Below are 18,752 nucleotides of genomic sequence, written 5' to 3'. Positions count from 1 at the left end.
TCAAAGGGGCATCTCATGAACCATCAGCTCACAGGTATGTATGTGTGCTTTCCTCTGTAGTGGCAACAAATGTCCTGTAAAGGAAAATACAGATCTTTCGCACTTGTGACCCATGTCCTCAATCATAAGCTTACCATAGCCAAGGTTGGTTGAAGGATGCAGCCAAAAGATGGGAGAGCAACTGTGTCCTCAATCATTCAGACTTTCGTTGACAGAGAAGATCTTTGTTGTGATGTGGATGAGAATTTGTGGCCCAACATACAGGAACATAAGGAGGTGAAGGAAGACTGCACTGACCCTTTGTTTCCCACAGCACTGCATGAACAGTTTTCCCTAAAGAGACTGATCTATGTTCACATTTCTACTTTTGTTTTTGTTTTTTGCCTTTGTACTGTGCAGCACCTTCTTCTCTTTTCTGTATCGAAACGATAGGGTCATTCAAGAAATTACAGCATAAACGGTGAAAGAGAAAATATGAATTTTGTTCAGTCTCTTGTAATCAATCTCCCACTCTCCCACATACACTAAGATGTAAATTACAATTCACAATAAGTGTCATCAAAACTTTAGCCATAATTTACATCAGAATGTCCTTCCTGAGTTCACTGTTAAACTGACAACATGACTCAGCACTTTGACAGTTCTATCCATACACACTGACACAAGGACTCATAGTTCTGATGCACTGACATGTTCACTGACACAGAAATTTCCTTTGAGAGATAAACCAATAATTTTGAGGAAGAGACTGGCTTTTGCAGGTAATCCATGGTGTTTTGCTTTTTGCACAAAGTGTTTTGAGAAATGCACTTACTTTTTAGCAAATGATGAGATTCAGGAAATGTCTCAAAGCGACCGAGAAAAACTGCAAGTTTCTACGAGCCAACTCGGTAGATAGGGAAAGATAATATCAGGAAACAGCCAAAATTAAAAACAACTTATTGAACACAGTTAAACATGGAATCATCAGGTCATTGAGTTAAATCTACTTCAGAGTTTGGCTAATGTTAGCAGTGCTAGCCCTACTCCTTTCAGATGCCAGTGAGTGTTGTACGAATCAGTTTAAGCAAACAAGGACATTTAACAACTTTATCTCCACTTTCTAGATCAAAATACAAACTGAAAGTAATTGTGATGACTGGTGAGAATGATGACATTTAATGATTTATTTGACTTAAAGAACACATCCTGAAATACAACAGATAATTTTATTCTTTATCCAGGTTCATTTTTTATCAGTCAGTATTTGTTTGGGAGCTTGTTTCACATTTCTGGGTCTTGTGTATAATTCTCTGTCGTCTGTTCGGCTCTTGTTGTTCAAGCATTTGCATACTGAGTTCACAAAATACATAAACTTTGGTCATGATGACGTCTCTGGAGAAAAATAGAGCACTTTGGTTATATTCATAATTTTGGTTTCAGGTTTTAATAAATAACTTAAAGCCTTATTCATTGTGAACTCAAATAAATCTACAGAAACATTGAGAAAAAAATCAAAACTGCTAACTCTGTACTAAAACAATTCAAATATGTTGTCATTAAAAATCATAGTAACTGGCCAAAAATCAACATTTACTGCCAGTAAAAAAAAAGAGCTAACATAAATTTACCTGAAAGCCAGAGTCTTTGTGTTGTGTGTTATAGTTTGTGTCCATGATCAGAGGAAATGAAAAACAGATCAGAGAGTTCCTCACAGGGTCAAAGTTCAGGTTAGAGACTCGGGCTCTGACGGTTTGTCTCCACAGATGAAGGTGACTGAACTGTTCAGCAGGTCGAACATGTTCACCTCCACCACCTCCGCTGATGAGCCGCCTTCTCTCCCTCCTGCCAGAGCCACTAACACCTGGTGGGTCGCGTCCAGATGGGCCTGTTCGTCTGAGATCACTGACTCCGCCCCCTCACCTTCTGCTGGGTCTGCTGACATCACCTGAGTGGACAGAGAGGTTTTACATTCAGTTTGTTGGGTTAGTTTTGTCTGGAGGTGACCTGTAGTCTAGGTATTTTCCTTTTATTTTTAGGATCAGCCTTTTGTTGAGTTGCTAAAATAACAGTCCATGCACATTTCCATCTTTTTGGTACAATTTGGTTGGGGTCATCAATCTCTTCTGTTTTCATTATATTTGATTTTCTTGTTTCTTGAATATTTCTGTTGGGAGGACGTCTATTTCATATGTTTAAAAAAAACTTTGGGGTTTCATCTTGACATCTTGTTTCCTCTATTTCTGAGCCTTGTTTCCTTGTTGGAGTACGACCCTAATGCTTGCCCTGCCTCATTGAGTATAACTTGGCACATTCTACCTCTGCATTAGGGATGGAACAGTTTATGAAAAATAATCCAAATCTTTTGGTTTCCCTCACCTGGTTCGGGGCCTATGTGCTTGGTTCGGTTCGTGTTTTTCTTTTGTCTTGATTTTACTACTCAGTTTGAAGCAAGTATACGCAAAGAGCAGGACACTTTGAGGGGAAGCGTGTGTTGTTTCCATGACAAGCTAATAACATAGAGTTAGATGGCGTACCTGTGGCATTGTGTCTTTCTCCTGTCCGGGAGCACGTTAGATTCAGTATGAGCTCTGATGACGGTGGTAAGAAAGTGGAGAATAAAACCAGGAGGATAAAAGGATGACTGAGGGTTGCCAACTAAGAGACTTTGTCATAGCCGCGGGGACACATTTTCAGCAGGGGGTGCTGAGAAGCGGGGGGGGGGGGGGGCGCACAGGCGGGCACACATACACAAACACACGCGCAGTGCCAGGCCTAAAGTTACGGTATGCGTTCGGGTGCTTTTGCGCCGACCGTGGTGCTGACTATCAACATTTATGTATGCATGATGCATACACAAATATGCTCGGTGGCAGCATAAAAAATAACACAAAATGACAACCTCTCCATGCACATGGTTCAGGGTCAGGTTTGCCTGTCTCTTTTGGGACATGAATCTCAAGATTGAAAAACTTCTCTCTGAAGAAGCAACAAAGATGGGTAGGCACATGCAAAGTTTTATCAGATTCTCCACTTCTTGAAATCTGGGGCTGCATGTTGGAGAGATGTGAGGCAACCTCCGGTACTGTGCTGCATGGGGAAATGGCTCCTATAAACACATCTCCCAACATTCAGAGCTGAAGGTGCAGTCAGCCTCTATAGTTCCCACCAACATTCATGCACGAGCAGCAGCGAGCAGCAGGGACGCGCATCACCCTTGGCAAAAATTAGGATAAATTCAGTTTAAGTTATTTCCTAGTTCTGAGCATATTGAATTTCATTTTATGAATATACCAGTGGAAAAAAAACTAGTTTGTTAAAATATATTAATTTAAGCAACTTCATTCTAAATAATAGGAGTTTTTAGCTTCATTTTTCTAGGGGGTGCTGCAGCACTGCACCCCTAGTTCCCGCGGCCCTGGACTTTGTTGCCACATTCAATGACTTTTCAGACCCTTCTAGCGAGTTGTTTTAAAGATGACAATTCTTGCCACTTCTCTGGAGTTTGGAGAATCTGACAAGTGTGTGTCTCATCATGGTCACTTCTGCTGGTCCTCAGCCCAGATAAAAGAGGAGGGTTTATATTCAGACATTAAAAAAAAACAAGAATGGACAGAAGAAAGTTAATTTATAGTTTTAAACATGTTTACGATGTTTTGACTGCCTCTGTTTGCTATGTTATTTCTCTCTCCTTCAGAGTCCATGACAATTACATGCAAACGGATCATTATGCAGATTAGACAGCAGCACCATTTAGTGACTCTCAGTGACTTCTGGGACAGCCCATAGTGACTTTCCTTATGAGGAGTTGGCATGTTAAAACAAGCAATGTTTCACTCAGCTTAGATGATGTTTCAAATGGTAAACAGCCTCATTCTTTCAGGTTTTACATGACTAAACATGACAGAATTGATTAAAAGTAATATGCCAATAGTGGATTACCAGGGTATATGGTAGTCTGGGGTGTTAAAAAAACAACAACAATTTACACTGAACCAAGCCAAAAATCATGACTAAAAAACTGTGATAAGAACCGAATAGTGTTTTTTGTGAACTGTTCCATCCCTGCTTTGCATTAAAGCTTTTTGAGAGAGGGCACCTTGCTGGAAAATAGTTTCAAAGCTGAACATTGTGTGAAGTTTTCAGCAAGAAAAACAGTAAACATCTTCACCTCAATAAAAAAAGGTATTAAGGTAACTCAGTCATTACAAATGAGGATCAACAGTCAGCTGGAGCATCATATAAGCGAGTGGATCCAAAACATGAGAATGGTATGGATCAGCGTTACAGCCCTCCAGACTAAACAGGAAAAAGTTGAGATACATTTACAGTAACATGAGGAAAGGACAGGCCTCTGCTGCTTGTGTTGGATTTGAAGATGGAAATAAATATTGAAAAATTTTAATAAGTGAACATCTTTTCTCTGTCACTCACAGGATTTTAAATAACAGCTGCATGAAATGATAGAAAGACCTGCAGTGGACTTTTGAGACAGCTCAACAATCCTACATTTCTGGAAACATTAGAGATTCATTTATTTTTACTGATTCTGTTTTTGGCCACAAAAAGTGTTTGGGTGCTGTAATTCTGGCCTGATAAAAGCATTCCTTTCCTCTCGCCAGCTAGCAGTTCATGCTCCTCTAGAACCAGTTTTTCTGGTTTGGGGTCTGTAAGTGGTTTAAACTCATGTTGGCTTTCAACTAGCAACAGGAGAGGCCTGGTGGTAAAGGAGTGTGTTTTACATTCAGAGCTCCTTACTGTGTGGGAGATCGTGCCCTCCTGCTCCTCTCCAGTCCCCTGCTTCTGCTCCTGCTCCTCCTGCGTCTCCATGTGGCAGGAGAGCAGGTGCTCCTGCAGCTCCATCTGGGACGAGCAGATCAGGGAGCAGAGCGGGCAGTTGAACACCTCGCTGCTCTGACTGACATGCTGGCTGCTGATGTGCTCCTGCATCTCCTCCTCCCCGCCCAGCAGAGCCGGGCAGAACGGACAGCGCAGCGCGGAGGCCTCAGAGCCTGACAGGACAAACAGGGTTATTAATTCATGAGATTGTTTCCACTCAAACAACAAGCATGGAAACAAACGAGGGGAGTGTGCAGGAAATCCTGAATCTTTGGTCATTTTAGCTGTGTCCTCCAAACAGTTTCCTGTGATTAACTTTGACTGGCACAGATTTAAATGCTTAAGGTTACATTTTAAATGTTGGAGTCTTCAGTTTTGCCTTGAAAATAATTCATACTGTGGTGTTGATGTAAACTGGTGACAGTTTTGATGACCAGTTTGGTCTGAAGCTGTGCGGTCTCACCTTGGTGCTCTGCTGCCTGGTGTTTGGTTAAACTGGCAGCACTGGGAAAGAACTTGAAGCAGAGGTCACACTGCACCAGGGTCTTGAGCTGGCGGGTGTGGCTGGCGAACACATCCGGGTGGTTGGTTCTGTTGTGGTACCACAGGCCTGACAGTTGCTATGGAAACAGATAGAGACACACTGATGAAACACACAGATCTGTCGCAAAGCTCAGCATGTCAGACATGATGTGTCTCTCACCTGGTACGACTTGTTGCAGATGTCACAGCTGAAGGGCTTGGATCCAGTGTGCGTGCTCTTGTGTTTGTCCAGTAGGGCGGCGCTGGTGAACACCTTGCTGCAGGTGGGACACTTGTGGTACTCCTTTGGGTGGAACTCTTGGATGTGCTGTCGATGTTCGTCCAGAGTGGAGAAGCTGAGGCAACATTTCTGACAGTCGTGAGGCTCCGACAGATCTGACAGAGAGATGATTAGTAAACAAAGCAGCTGATTGGTTCATTTACAAAAAATAATGAGGGGCTGCTAGCTTTAGCTCCCCTCATTTTAATTTGTAGTTAGGGGCTCCTTTTATTTGTTTGTTTTGTTAACAAGATTTCTGCAGGTGAATATCCCCAGGGGAACATCATTGAAAACCTAAATATTACCCTGTTGTGGTTATAATCTGTATTTGTCACAATTTGGCAGCAAGGTTATAATAGTTTTGGATTTGTCATTATAGTTTAGTTTTAGTTAGTTTTGACATTTTATTTTCCATTACAGTTTAGTTTTAATTAGTTTTAGAGCGGGCATTCTAGTTTTTATTTAGTTTTGATTTTTGCAACAAGGCTTAGTTTTAGTTTAGTTTTAGTTTTTTCATACCTAATTAACCAGGTGCAGGATTCAAAAAGGTCAAAGTACATATTTTGCAAAACTGTTCATTTTCAAGTCCAACATAGTGCTCACTGCTCAGTCAATGCTGATACTGAACTGTTGACTGCTGCCTTAAACACAAGAAAATAATATAAACTTAGTATAAAAAATCTAAACATAAATTATATAAAATAATGTTAACATAAATTACATAAAAATAATATAAACATAAATTATAAAAAAAAACAATATAATATGAGCTTCAACAAATAAAAACTTGGACTCCGTAACAATTAAACTATTACAGATGCTCTAATTCATTGCTCAACTACGTTTCGTCACAGCACAGCGCACAGCCAGTCAGTGCAGTAAACAAGCTTGTCCCTATATGCTGCTATGACGGTGCTGTGCGGCACTGACAACTGCCGAAAACTGTCTTAAAATTGGTTGGGAAAATGTGTCAGATTTATTTAAATCCTAAAGGCTTTTAATATTGTCAAAAACTATAACTAAGGACATTTTGTCTATCATTTTAGTTAGCTTCAGTTAGTTTTATGAACACAAGATACAGTTTTAGTTTACTTATCGTTTTTGATTTCTTTTCTAGTTTTTATTAGTTTGAGTTCACTGCAATGTATTTTAAATTTTAGTTTTCCTTTTTAGTTTCGTTTTAGTTAACTATTATAACCTTGTTTGGCAGATTGTGGTATCTGTTCTTATCCCCATCATTGATGTCATGCTAGCATTTTTTTTCCAACATTTCAGAATCTTTGGATTGAAATGACTCTCAGTCTTAGTCTCCAAGCTTTGGTGCCTGAGTCTTGGTGTCTCGGTCTTGCTGTTTATGTTGGCTTTAAAAGGAGACAAAGATAAGTGACTAATTGAACTCACTGTGGAAGGTCTGCAGGTGAACGGTGAGTCCGCTGGCCTGGCTGTAGCCTTTGCCACATTCTCGACACACGTACGGTCGGTCACCGGTGTGTGTTCGCACATGACGTGTCAGCTCAATGGACTGTGCAAAGGTGGCTTTACAGTACTGACACACGTACATTTTACCTAAACATGAGAAACACAGAGGAGATAACATGAGTGATGTGGTTTAACATGCAAAGACTTTCTTGATGATGCAAAGCTGCAGTCAGAACAACAGATCATTCATTGACTTTTACAGTAATATAGTTTAAGAGTCTGTATTATGCATACATGTTTGAGTATGTGTGTGTGTGTGTGTGTGTGTGTGTGTGTGTGTGTGTGTGCGTGTGTGTGTTACCCTCAGAGTGTTTCTTCTTCGTGTGGTATGCGAGTGCGGCAGCCACACTGAAGCTGGTGTCGCAGTGTTTGCAGTGATACGGTTTCTCTCCTGTGTGCAGCCTCATGTGGTTCTTCAGAGATGAGTTAGCACCAAACTTTGCACCGCACTCCTCGCAAGCAAACGGTTTCTCATCAAAGTGCTCGGTGCGCTTGTGGTAAAACAGCCCTGAGAGATGAAAAGAGGAAACATGACACACACTAATCCTTCAACTGTTTAATCATCAGCAAGACGTGATATCAAATTAAAAACCCAGGGTGATGTTTGAACGGAGCAGTTGAAATACATTTGCACATTAGCTGCAGCTAGCATCTGAGCAGAAGCTTTTCTAATAACTAAACATTTGATAACTAAACTTCTTGTAGTTACTTTCCTTATTTAAAGATGCAAAGCTTCTTACAGCTGCATCCATGCCTTGGTGTAACTCCACACATCTCAGCTGTATGTTGGGCTGTCCTGATAGAAACAATGGTTACAGCTCAGTAATAATAACCTTTAGAAACAAGCTGCGCCTTTTCTTGCTGAGCACTATCTTCAGTTCAACTGTACTGCGACCTGGAATCAATGCTGCATTCATTCATGTTATTGAAAACTGCATGAAGCTTTATGATCCAGGGTTTGAATACTAAACGTTTACAGCCACTGCATATGTCTCATATGACGGAGGATCAGGGCCACGGTGAAGAAAAAGAGAATTAAATCATAGTACTTACAGGCTGAATTCTCATTAGAATGACAATAAAGTCTGAATATTACAGAGTTGAAATATCAGGAGAAAAAAGTCATAATTAAGAGAAGAAAACATTGTAATTTTGGACAATGATGAGGCCTTTTTTTATTTGGAAGGAACAGGTCAGGAGAACAATGACCTGGACTTAAGTTAGGGACATGCAGTGTCTTCTGAATTGATGCTTTTCTATGAATTTTTATTTCAAATATTCATACTTTTAGTTAATCAGCACCACAGAATTATCAAGAATATGAGACAAGTGTGCAACAAATGAGAGTTTTTTATGAAAACAGGAAGCTAACACGCAGGATGTGCTCTCTTCTGTTTATTCTCAGCTATTAGTGTGAACCATAGACTGTAAAAAAAATGGACGTCCGCTTGCTCGGCTCGAAGTGAGGTCTCCACAAAAACTGCTCCCCCTGGTGGCTGGCCGCAGTATAGGTAAAAAAATCCAGCTTTCCAGCCATTCCAGATGGGCTGTGGTCAAACTTTAAAAAATTATTACACCTTGTAGAAATGTTTCTCACGTCTGATTGATGTGGTGATTTGAAGATATTATTTGGCTGTCTTGTATCCAAGTCCTCTTTTTTCTGAAAAGTTTCATTTTCATCATTTATACGAGGTTAAAAACGAAGCTTTACGTAACGTTTAACGATGATTGACAGATGCCGTTCTCGTGTATTTTTTTCAGGGATCGTAAAATTTGTCGGGAGGGAGAGTCAGGAAGTGATTAGACTCTTGAAAGAAAAAAATATATATATTTTTTTCACCCAGCTCCACTCAGATTCTCCAAGAATCCCTCATCATCTCTACTGCACAGAATCTGGCTCCAAACTGCTACAATGGCTGCGCCTGAGATGGCGGTATTTTGGCTTCAAAACCGTACAATGATAAATGGCGGAGCCACGCTGTCCACTCTATATACAGTCTATGGTTTGAACTTCACAAAATGATTTACGTCCTTCATCTTAGAGCAGGGGGCTAGATGAAGTTTTCATTTTCTCTAAACCTCTTAAGACCCAAGCTTTTGTCTGGTGTGAAATTTTTAATTCACCTTGCTTTTTTGGGAACAGTAAGACGTAATAGGTATAATAGCTAAACTTGGTCATTGTACGGGAAGTTTGATTATTTGTGCTATGAGTTCTCTATTAGTTGGTTGTAAGTGGTGTTATTGCACTTAAATATGTTGTTTTTTTTTCATCAATTTGGATGTAATGTTGTGATTTCACCCAAAGATGATGTGGGCAGTGCTCAGTTGAAAAAATGAAGTATCATGGGTCTGAGAGGCAGAAATGTTGTGTTCACATATGTGGACGCTGGGTCTTAAGAGGTTAAATGATGTTTAGGCATTCATATCAATCAACCAAAGTCTGTAAGTTAGACTTCCCTTTTCACAAAATAACACATTAATTCTCTTAGCATATTGACTGATTTTCTTGTGACGTTAAAACTTTATTTACAAAAGCTTATGGATTTTTTTAGTGTGGCCCTAATCACTGCTTATCTACACTGTCACCAGAAAAAGGAAATGAAAGATTTTTTTTTTGAGAAAAAAGAGACATTATGAAACCTGTTGGATCTTTTCTTCTCTGTAAATATGTGGTGTTTTCTTTCTTCTATTTTTTTTTTTTGCTGTAGTCTAGACCTTGTACTGTTTATGTGTCATCTTCGTTTGTTTCTCTGTCATTCAGCTCTTTGTGCCCTCTAGATAAGATGAACAGACGTTATTGAGCCTAAACATGTGTTCTTTTCTTTTCTGGAGCCGGTCAGTCTTTGACTTTTGACCAAGGATCGAAAGTTTGAAGCTTCTGAAATGAATCAGCTGTAACATCTGTAACATCTTCCAAATTGTTTACTGAAGCTATTAGAGACTTGGTTCAACTGCTTGTTTTTTACCCCTTCTCTTTTTAAGGATGACATTAAACGTGCTGAGTGAAAAAGAAAGTTTGCATGTTCGGAGTGTCGTTCAAAGGAAGAAGCTCACAAGGCAGCAATTAGGTATCTTCTGACCCTTCCACATCTCTAAATCTCTCCTTTATCATTTTTTATGTGTTGAGACATCAATGCTCACCTGAAGGGTGTGCAAAGGTTCGTCCACACAGCTCACACGCCACCTTCTTCTTGGCTCTTGTGCTGTTGCGATGGGCCTCAGCCTGGTGGCGTTGCAGGGCGCGTTGGTTGGGCAGCTTCTTGGGGCACTGCGGACACTGCTGTTCACACTCCCGAGACTGAGGGCAGCGCTTCACGTGGGCCAGCATCCGACACTTGTAGGCGAATCCCTTCTTGCACCAGCGGCAGGGGTAAGGTTTGGAGGAAGAGTCCATGAGAGCTGTGGATTTCTCATCCTCCTCAGGCTCGTCCCTACTGTTTTCCTCCTCTGCCTCTTCCTCCTGCTCTTTGCTCTTTGTGTGGTTCTGTTTCTCAGGGTCTGCTGTGAAAGATGAGAAAGATCAGCCACCTGTCACACCAGAAATTCTACCTCAGTGATACCATCAGTGATTGTAGTTGTCCTGTTTCTTTAGGTCTGTTTTCTAAATGCTCCCTACTGGTACTTTTCTAGAGCTGCAGCATTATTCAGCCTCTGTGTTGCATATAAAAGGAGGTCATGGCTGAATAGTTGCAGTGATAACAAAACCAAAAGAGCATCTCTCCACATTTGAAGATAAACTGCACACAGAAGAAGAGATATTGTGTCCAACACAGCCACATAGAGCTCCTCTTACCTCCACTTTGGTTTTCCTCCACATCCTCTGAGGTCCCCTCCGCCTCCTCCAGCACAGGGAGCAGCTCTGTGGGGAAAGAGGAGGAAGCTTTCTGCTGCACCGAGCGCAGCAGCCTGATGAGAGATCTCTCGCTGAGCCGTCCCCCCTTCACTCTGCTCATCAGCTTCTCTAATGCTGAGCCGGGCTCGGACTCTTCACAGCACTCACACACAACCTGGAGGGAGAAGAAATTAGTTTACAAACAAGGTCTTTAGGTAGAGAACAGGCAAAGTGTTAAATCGTCAGTTATTATAAAAAATTTAAACCTGAATTTGATACAGACAATCAGATTTTATACACAAAAGTTTATAAACTGATGTCTTGCACGGAGAATTTATAGCTTTTGCTCATTTTCAACTTTTTTCCTTAGTTTGGCTTTTAGCTGCACAATATTCTCAAAGTCTGCAACATCCTGCATCATAAACTATATAAAAACACTGATATTCAGATACTATATGAGCATGAGCAATATACAGTAGTCAAATAAAGATCTTATTTGTGCTCCTGGTAAATCTACTTGAGTGTCCTCTGAAAGCTTTTCTCTGAGGAGAAGGTGGCCTTGGAGTAAACCCAGACAACAGAGTCCTGCAGGTTTGCTTTGAAAAGTGAGACTCTTTGCGAGTAAAGAAAAACTATGAAGATATACTGCAGACACTGAGATGCATACAGATGCTATACTGTATGTTTTGAACTGAAAGTCAACACAAAAAAGCTCAGGCTCAGGTGTTTTAGTGGAGCAAAGGACTGTACGCTGTGTGGGTAGAAAGCACCTTGATTAATACATCACTTTTTACTTAGTAAGCTAGGTCTCAGCTACAATCTAAACTGAAGCTTTTTTAATAAGCCTGAGGTAACCACAGGTGTCTAGACTCCTGCTTAAAGGCCAGAGTCAGAGAGGAATGATCATTTTTTAGTCAAAGAAGCCCTCAAACCCAAACAACTACATGATTCTTATAAAAAAATTGGTTAATTTGTTCATTTGAAGGGGTAAAAAAATCAGCCACCAATAAGATTACAACATAGGCTCTTTAGAGAAAGATGGATGACAAGACAGCCCTCCTAAAAGAAAGCCAAAACATGTTGCACCCCTCAAAGGGATAGTTCAGTTTTTTTGAAGTGGGGTTGTATGAGCTCTATGTGACCACTAAGGACATTAGATACAGTAGAAAGTTGTCTCCTCTCCCTCAGTAAGACACAAACTGTAATCGCTGGTGATGAGGAAATAGACGCTAACAGGGAGAGACCGTACCAAATTCAAAGGCTATTTTCTCTGCCTACAAGAACTAAAATCAAAAAGTAATGTCCAGTGTCCGTGGATGTTTTCTCTGTATTCCTTTCAGTCGCCATCTGTAGCAGCTCCTCTTCTGTGTGCTCCGGTTCATACAGGTATCCTTTTGGTTCCAAAGTGAATGGAACTTCATCATCGCTGTCATAGTCACTCATTTTGAATTTCCTACGCTGCCTCACAATCCTTAGAGTACAAACAAAAGAATTACGATACTTGATCAAACTTACACGAGGCTACAACCGGCGCCCGAAGCATAGCTTGTTTACATTCTCTACAGCTGAAAGGATTACAGTTTGTGTCTTACTGAGGGAGAGGAGACAACTTTCTACTGTAGCTAATGTCCTTAGTGGTCACATAGAGCTCATACAACCCCACTTCAAAAAAACTGAACTATCCCTTTAAGTGAATGGCTGATGGAAAGGTCATAAAGGAAATTGACTAATGGGAAATGGGTGGAAACCACAGACTGTTTACAGAGTGGACAGCGTGGTCCCGCCATTTATCATTGTACAGTTTTGAAGCCAAAATACCGCCATCACAGGTGCAGCCATTGTAGCAATTGTGCAACCAGAGTCTGCGCAGTAGAGACGATGAGGGATCTGGGAGAATCTGAGTGGAGCCAGGCGAAAAAAAAAAAAATTTTCTTTCTTTGAAGATTCTAATCTCTTCTTGGCTCTCCCTTCCAACATATTTTACAATCCTCAAAAAAATACACAAGAGCAGCAGCTGTCAATCATCGTTAAACATAGCGTAAAACCTATTTTGTAAACTCCTACAACTAACGAAAATGAAACTTTTCAGAAAAAAAGAGGACTTGAATACAAGGCAGCCAAATCATATCTTCGAATCACCACAACAATCGGACGTGAGAAACATTTCTACGAGCTGGATTAATTTTTTTGAAGTTTGACCACAGCCCATCTGGAATAACTGGAGGGACAGATTTTTTTTACTTTTACTGCAACTAGCCACCAGGGGGAGCAGTTTTCATGGCAACCTCACTTCAAACCAAGCAAGTTGACGTCCATTATTTGACAGTCTATGGTGGAAACACAAAACCTAAAATACTTGGAAGTGAATTCTTCCCCCAACTGTTAGTTTAATCAAGCTGATTGGTGCATACTGCAAGAGAAGGTGGAGATGTGACATCCATTTCTACATACAGTGAATTACTTACACTGAACACTAACTACTGATTCATGAAAAACAGAAGAACATTTAAAGATGTCCTTTGAAAAAGAAATACTTTTGAAGAAACTGCTCATGACAATAAGAGGATTGAGTATTCTCACATCTAAACATGAACATGAAGGTTAATATAGTTGTTAGAAAGGTAAAGCTAACGCCAAACTTCTTTGATTTTCTCTAAAAGAAACTATTCCAGTAGATGTAGGGTATTTTGAGTTCAGGGCATCTTGTTTCACCTGTCTCTCCTGTTCCTCCAGGCTGCTCTGTGCTGCCTGGCTCAGCAGTTCCAGCACAGACGACATGTTGGCGAGGAGCTCCACGAGCTGAGTGGAGTGATTCAGGAAACCTGAGACAGACTCTTTGGACACATTCTCTGCAGTCTGTTTGTTTTCTCCTCTTACATTTTCAGATGATGTTGCTTCCTTAGACTCTGAGAAAACAGACAAAGACAGTAACATGATGCAGCAGTAGAATGCATTTGGTAAAACAGGGAATTTTGCAGCAGAGACTGACCTGTGGGCTCAGTTAACTCCACACAGGGTTTTTTACACGGTGGCTCTGCTGTGTCTTCATTGTCACCCAGACAGTCTTTCTCCACCTTCTGCTCCATCTGCTCTGAAACAGAGTTGCTCTCATCAGTTACAGCTGCTCCTTCAGGATTCACGCCCTGCAGTTTGTTAATCACAGCCAGGCTCTGAGTCTGTGTGGAGGGGACTGGAGTTTGCTGGCTCACAAGGCTGGTGAGGACGTTCTTGAAGCCTACGGCCACATCAAACATCTGCAGGCTGTCTGCAGCAGCAACGATGCGGCTCACGTTGTGTTTGCCTATGGGGAGTTTTCCGGTGTAGATCATGTCCAGCAGACAGCTGAACTCCTGTGATGAAACCATGGCTGTGTCGATGGAGATGGTGTCCGAACCGTCTAGTAAAGACCTGGGGGAGGGGAGGGAGATTTCACTTCTTTAGCTCAGTAACAGATTACAAAACTAGAAAAGCACTCAAAGAGCACAGACCTCCACCAAGCAAATTGTGATTGTCACCAACACTTTAGTCCTACTTTAATGTTATACTTCCTTTCAGCAGACTGTCTGCTACAATTTGGTGTTAGTTGCAGGTTTGTATGATAACTTGTTAGCTGACAGTGATGAAAATTATGATGACCCAGTACATATTTCATATTCCAGATCTTAGTATCCAGATTATTGCCAGGATCTGGATCGTACTTTTACATCTGTCAGAAATTATGGTGACCTTGTCTTGTATTGTTTTGCAAAGCAATCCGACCATTTATCATGGAGTTATAAACACATATGGTGAAAACAGCCCTATCTCACTATGATAAAGAATCCTTTAAAATAATCCTAGATCCAGACGGTGATTAATTTCACCTAAAAAATTTAATCACTTCTTCCCTATCTCATTTTGAACATTTCCTGAAAATTTCATCAAGATCTGTAGCTTTTTGAGTAACATTGTTCACAGAAAAACAAACGGACAGACAAACTCTCCCAAAAATATAACGTCCTTAGCGGAGGTTATCACACATCCCACGAGATGCCATTTATCTTTTCCTGAGTGATAATTTTGTCTCTGTGAATGGACTGACCAGCTGTTTGTTAAAATTCTTTTGAGTAGTTGCATTTCAGATTATTTTAAAGTAGCACCCAAACAGTTTTTGGTGAGAGGCAGATTCTAATATGACTATGGGCTCTAATTTCGTAGACCAGGCGCAAGCACAGGTGCACCTGCCCTGTGCCGGCCTTTGCCGTGCGGACAGGGCGTGACCGGTGCACTTTGCAAGTTTCCTGCAGTACCAAGAGAGGCGCAGTCAAGGCGCAGAGGCGCAGCGTCTGATTGGTCTGACTGATTTCCAGCACCGCGGAAACAGTGCTGGTAGCAGAGACGGTCAGAGCCGCTGTCCCTGCAGCAGGAGAATGGACATCGGGGCACATCAGAGGACACAAAGCGCGTCACCGTGTGGGCCAGCTCCCGGGACAGATTTAATCTGTTCCTTTGTCATTAATAGGAGTACAAAATTAAGAGACAGTTACACAGCTGGCTTATCCATTCAGAATACTTTTGATCCACCTGCTCTCCTGGTTTGTCATCGCCAAGCAGAACCTTTGGTGATATACTCTCCCAGTGTCTCCACCTCATCCTCCTTACAATAAAGTACTTTTTAGATCACGTTAAAAATAAAGACTAAAACAGAGAAATATGGAAAATCACGGGTAAATCCTGAGTGACACACATTTATTTTCTTTCTTTTTTCTTCTTTTCTCTCCCTCTTTTCTTTGAATTAAATGAAATGAGAGAACCAGATATACTCAGTATCAGATGTTAAAGGTGTTTATTGTTTAATTGTAAGATGTGCATCAAACTTCCAGCTGCAGTCAGGTTAACTTTCCATTATGACAAACGACTTTAATCTGACATCAGATGTGATGGAACAGTTAATATAGATACAAATGTATATGCTGGTTCAGATGGTTACATTAAATAGTGATTGCTGTGATTGTTTATTGCATTAAAATGTGCCTGACACTCTGGAAAGAGCCCCCTTTGCTGCGCCACGAAATTAGAGCCCTAAGAGTTTATGTACAGAGGTTGCTTGCCTAACAAGACCAAAATGGTTTAAAAATCATCTCAAGGCTCATAAACAAAGATTCCTGCAGCTTATTCTCACACATAGAAAAGTTATCGTGCAGCTGGAGACAAACTAAATGTTAAATTCCAAAATGAACGTCTGCCTTATAAATGGACTTGTCCTGAATAAACAATCAACAGCATCAAATGGTCAGCTTCTCTAGATGATATAACAACACAGCGCCGCCTGTACCTGAAGAGCATGCTGGAGGCAGCCAGCACCAGCTTGTGTGCACGGTGGGGGCTGTCTCCCACCAGGATGGTGCAGTCACAGAAGTGTCCCTCCTTCCTCAGAGCCCACAGCTGCTGCATCAGCTGGCTGCTGTAGTTTGGTAACTCCAACATTTTGTCAGGTGGTGCAGCAGACAGAGCCCTCTGCTCTCTATAGTGTGGAGAAAAAAAACATCATGTCACACTTCAAACAAACACTGACCTCTTTTAGGTGTCCAAATCAGACAAAGTACAGGGTGTATGATACCGCTAAACATGAAGACACACTCAAAGAGAACAACAAACTTACCATATCTATTTAAAGTTTACTTGAGTTAGGATTAAAACTCAGCTGCAACCCCCAAAATAGCACCGCTAAGGTACTTAATGTAGCTGATTGATAGAAATCCATATGCACATATTTCTGTGTTTTCTTAATAAATCTGCCTGCACTGATACAGTTAATATCCCAGCTTATTCACCTCTGGGATCTTCAATAAAGAAATGTGCAAAACAGCTCAAATGGTTCATTTTTGCATGGTATTACATGAAATCTAGCGTAATCTAACCCCTATTTTGTTTCTTTTTTAAAAAAAAAACACTGGGGAACAATTAAAAAAAATTCTGTTGAGTTTGATTTTTATTCTGATTAAAACTAAATTTGGCATGTGCTGTAAGTTTTTTTTTTTAATATCACATCAAGTTTTTTCTCCACAGCTTACCCTCAAGATTAGCAAAACTCCACTGATCAGCTGTAGTAAGACTTGCCAGCTGATTACAACAGGACTCATCTACAGCTAAGTGGCAACTTGTTTGTGCAGTCACAGTTAAGACAGTGCGGTGAGAAGTGTGTGCAGCTCCCAGTAGGACAGTACTATCAATATCTGCAAACAGAAAGCTTGCATAGGAGGAATTAAGAGGATTTTTGCTGGCTTTTCTTTCATATTTCATTGTATGTCAATTTGTTGTTTGAAGATTTTTAAAAAACAAGCACATATCAGTAAGTACAGTTTCTTTCTTTCTTTTTTTTCTTTTTTTTTGAGAAAACAGGGATCCTTTGGTTCAAAAACATGATGTTATAGAGAAAAACTGGATAAGTTTTGGATTCTGCACCCCAAAAATTAGTTAACAACAGCTGCCAGACCTAACTCAACAAACATTGTGTTACCCAGTGTAATGGATGACACATACAAATGTAAAAAATTCTTAATTGTGGAAGATATTCTGGGACCCCTGTCAGTGTTTTGTGACCCCTCAGAGGATCCTGAGCCCCAGAAACAGGTCTTATCATCTGCAACTACCCAGTGACATAACTGTCTATGATAAGAGGGGACATATTTTTTGTCAGAGAATACTTTCTTGGCAGGTAAAGGATGCAATTCTGAAAAGTATAAGAGGAAACCAAAAGTTCCTGACAGCTTTAAATTTTCTCTCATAAATTTTCTTTTCTTTTCTTTTCAGGTATTTTCAGAAGTGGGAAGGAAACTGAACTGATGTCAGTAAACCCAATCATTATCCTGCACATTTACTACAGCTTCAACTGGGCATCAGATTTTCAGAACAAGATTTATCTGTGTGATTTCATCGACCATCCAATGAAATATGAGTCCTGTTTGACCCTGAAAGTCAACTCTTGTGTTGATAGACTGTAACAAACATGGTCCAGTTTTTTTTTATAGCAGCTTCATTTCTGATTTTTGTAGTGAGGTAACCTGTTGGAGAGGGAATAAACCCCTTTATTCTACAGAATTTAAGCATACAGGAAAGTGGCTTTTCAGCTCCTGTTTTGAGTTAGTTTGCTGTCAGGTCATTAAAAATGTGACCCCTGGTTAAACAGGGGCCAGCTTCTTGCTCATGTAACAGGTCAAACACACTGCTGCTTGGACAGCGTCAACAAGTTAAGACCTCTCACGAGCTCGACTCGGATAAGCATTACATTAGCTTTAGCTCCCGATGCTAACTTAACCTAGAACCGCGTTACTAACGTTCGGTCATTTCAGCTCAGCAGAAAAGAAATATGAGTTTTAAAAGGTACAGCCAGAACCTCGCGGCTCTAAAACATGCAGCTTCCGGTCATTGAGTGTTTACCTTGTATTATTCAAACGATCCGTTTCTTTATTTAAACCCTTCTGTCGAACAAAGCTGCTGTTGAACGCAATAAAGATTTAACCGTTTGAAAATGGAGATGCTTCTTCTTCGTCGTCGTAGTTTCTTCAGGCTTTGCGTAATCCTGTTCACAGCACACTGCTGCCACCAACAGGTCAGGGTTAGAATGCAGGTACGGAGACGACAACACTGTTTGAAATAAGTCTCGACTAGATCATTTCAATTAAGTTAGTTTGCATTCATCAACTATTTAGCCCCAGATAAAAATGAATCAGTTGCCCCTCCCGGTTAAAACTTTGTTTTCTCTATTAATCCAATCAATGAATTCATTTTGTTTTTATTTTAGATTTTAACATAACTCTGAGACGCTCTCATTCTTATGTT

General features: G+C 40.6%; 1 protein-coding gene across 3 annotated transcripts; it reads right to left on the bottom strand.

The window, feature by feature from the left end:
• Positions 1-1,153: 1,153 nt before the first annotated feature.
• Positions 1,154-18,461, bottom strand: zbtb40 (zinc finger and BTB domain containing 40). 3 transcript variants are annotated; one of them, XM_074689251.1, is made up of 12 exons: positions 18,351-18,461; positions 16,246-16,434; positions 13,921-14,339; positions 13,644-13,837; positions 10,893-11,106; positions 10,241-10,597; positions 7,401-7,607; positions 7,022-7,186; positions 5,522-5,736; positions 5,282-5,438; positions 4,738-4,991; positions 1,154-1,927 (listed from the first exon to the last, which is right to left on the bottom strand). In XM_074689251.1, exons 2-12 carry the CDS (start codon positions 16,395-16,397, stop codon positions 1,706-1,708), a joined length of 2,556 nt encoding a protein of 851 aa, XP_074545352.1. In that variant the 5' UTR covers positions 16,398-16,434; positions 18,351-18,461; the 3' UTR covers positions 1,154-1,705. The 3 variants fall into 3 exon arrangements, with proteins under 3 accessions (XP_074545352.1, XP_074545263.1, XP_074545176.1); XM_074689162.1 differs by lacking the exon at positions 18,351-18,461 and adding an exon at positions 18,307-18,325 and having other exon boundaries at positions 1,155-1,927; positions 10,241-10,600; XM_074689075.1 differs by having other exon boundaries at positions 1,156-1,927; positions 10,241-10,600.
• Positions 18,462-18,752: the final 291 nt, after the last annotated feature.

This window comes from Halichoeres trimaculatus, unplaced genomic scaffold (assembly GCF_033239565.1).
Source record: "Halichoeres trimaculatus isolate MK-OKI-2021-1 unplaced genomic scaffold, fHalTri1.1 fHalTri1_scaffold_1, whole genome shotgun sequence".
In the NCBI taxonomy this organism is placed as follows: domain Eukaryota; kingdom Metazoa; phylum Chordata; class Actinopteri; order Labriformes; family Labridae; genus Halichoeres; species Halichoeres trimaculatus.
This window is presented reverse-complemented; position numbering and strand designations above follow the sequence as displayed.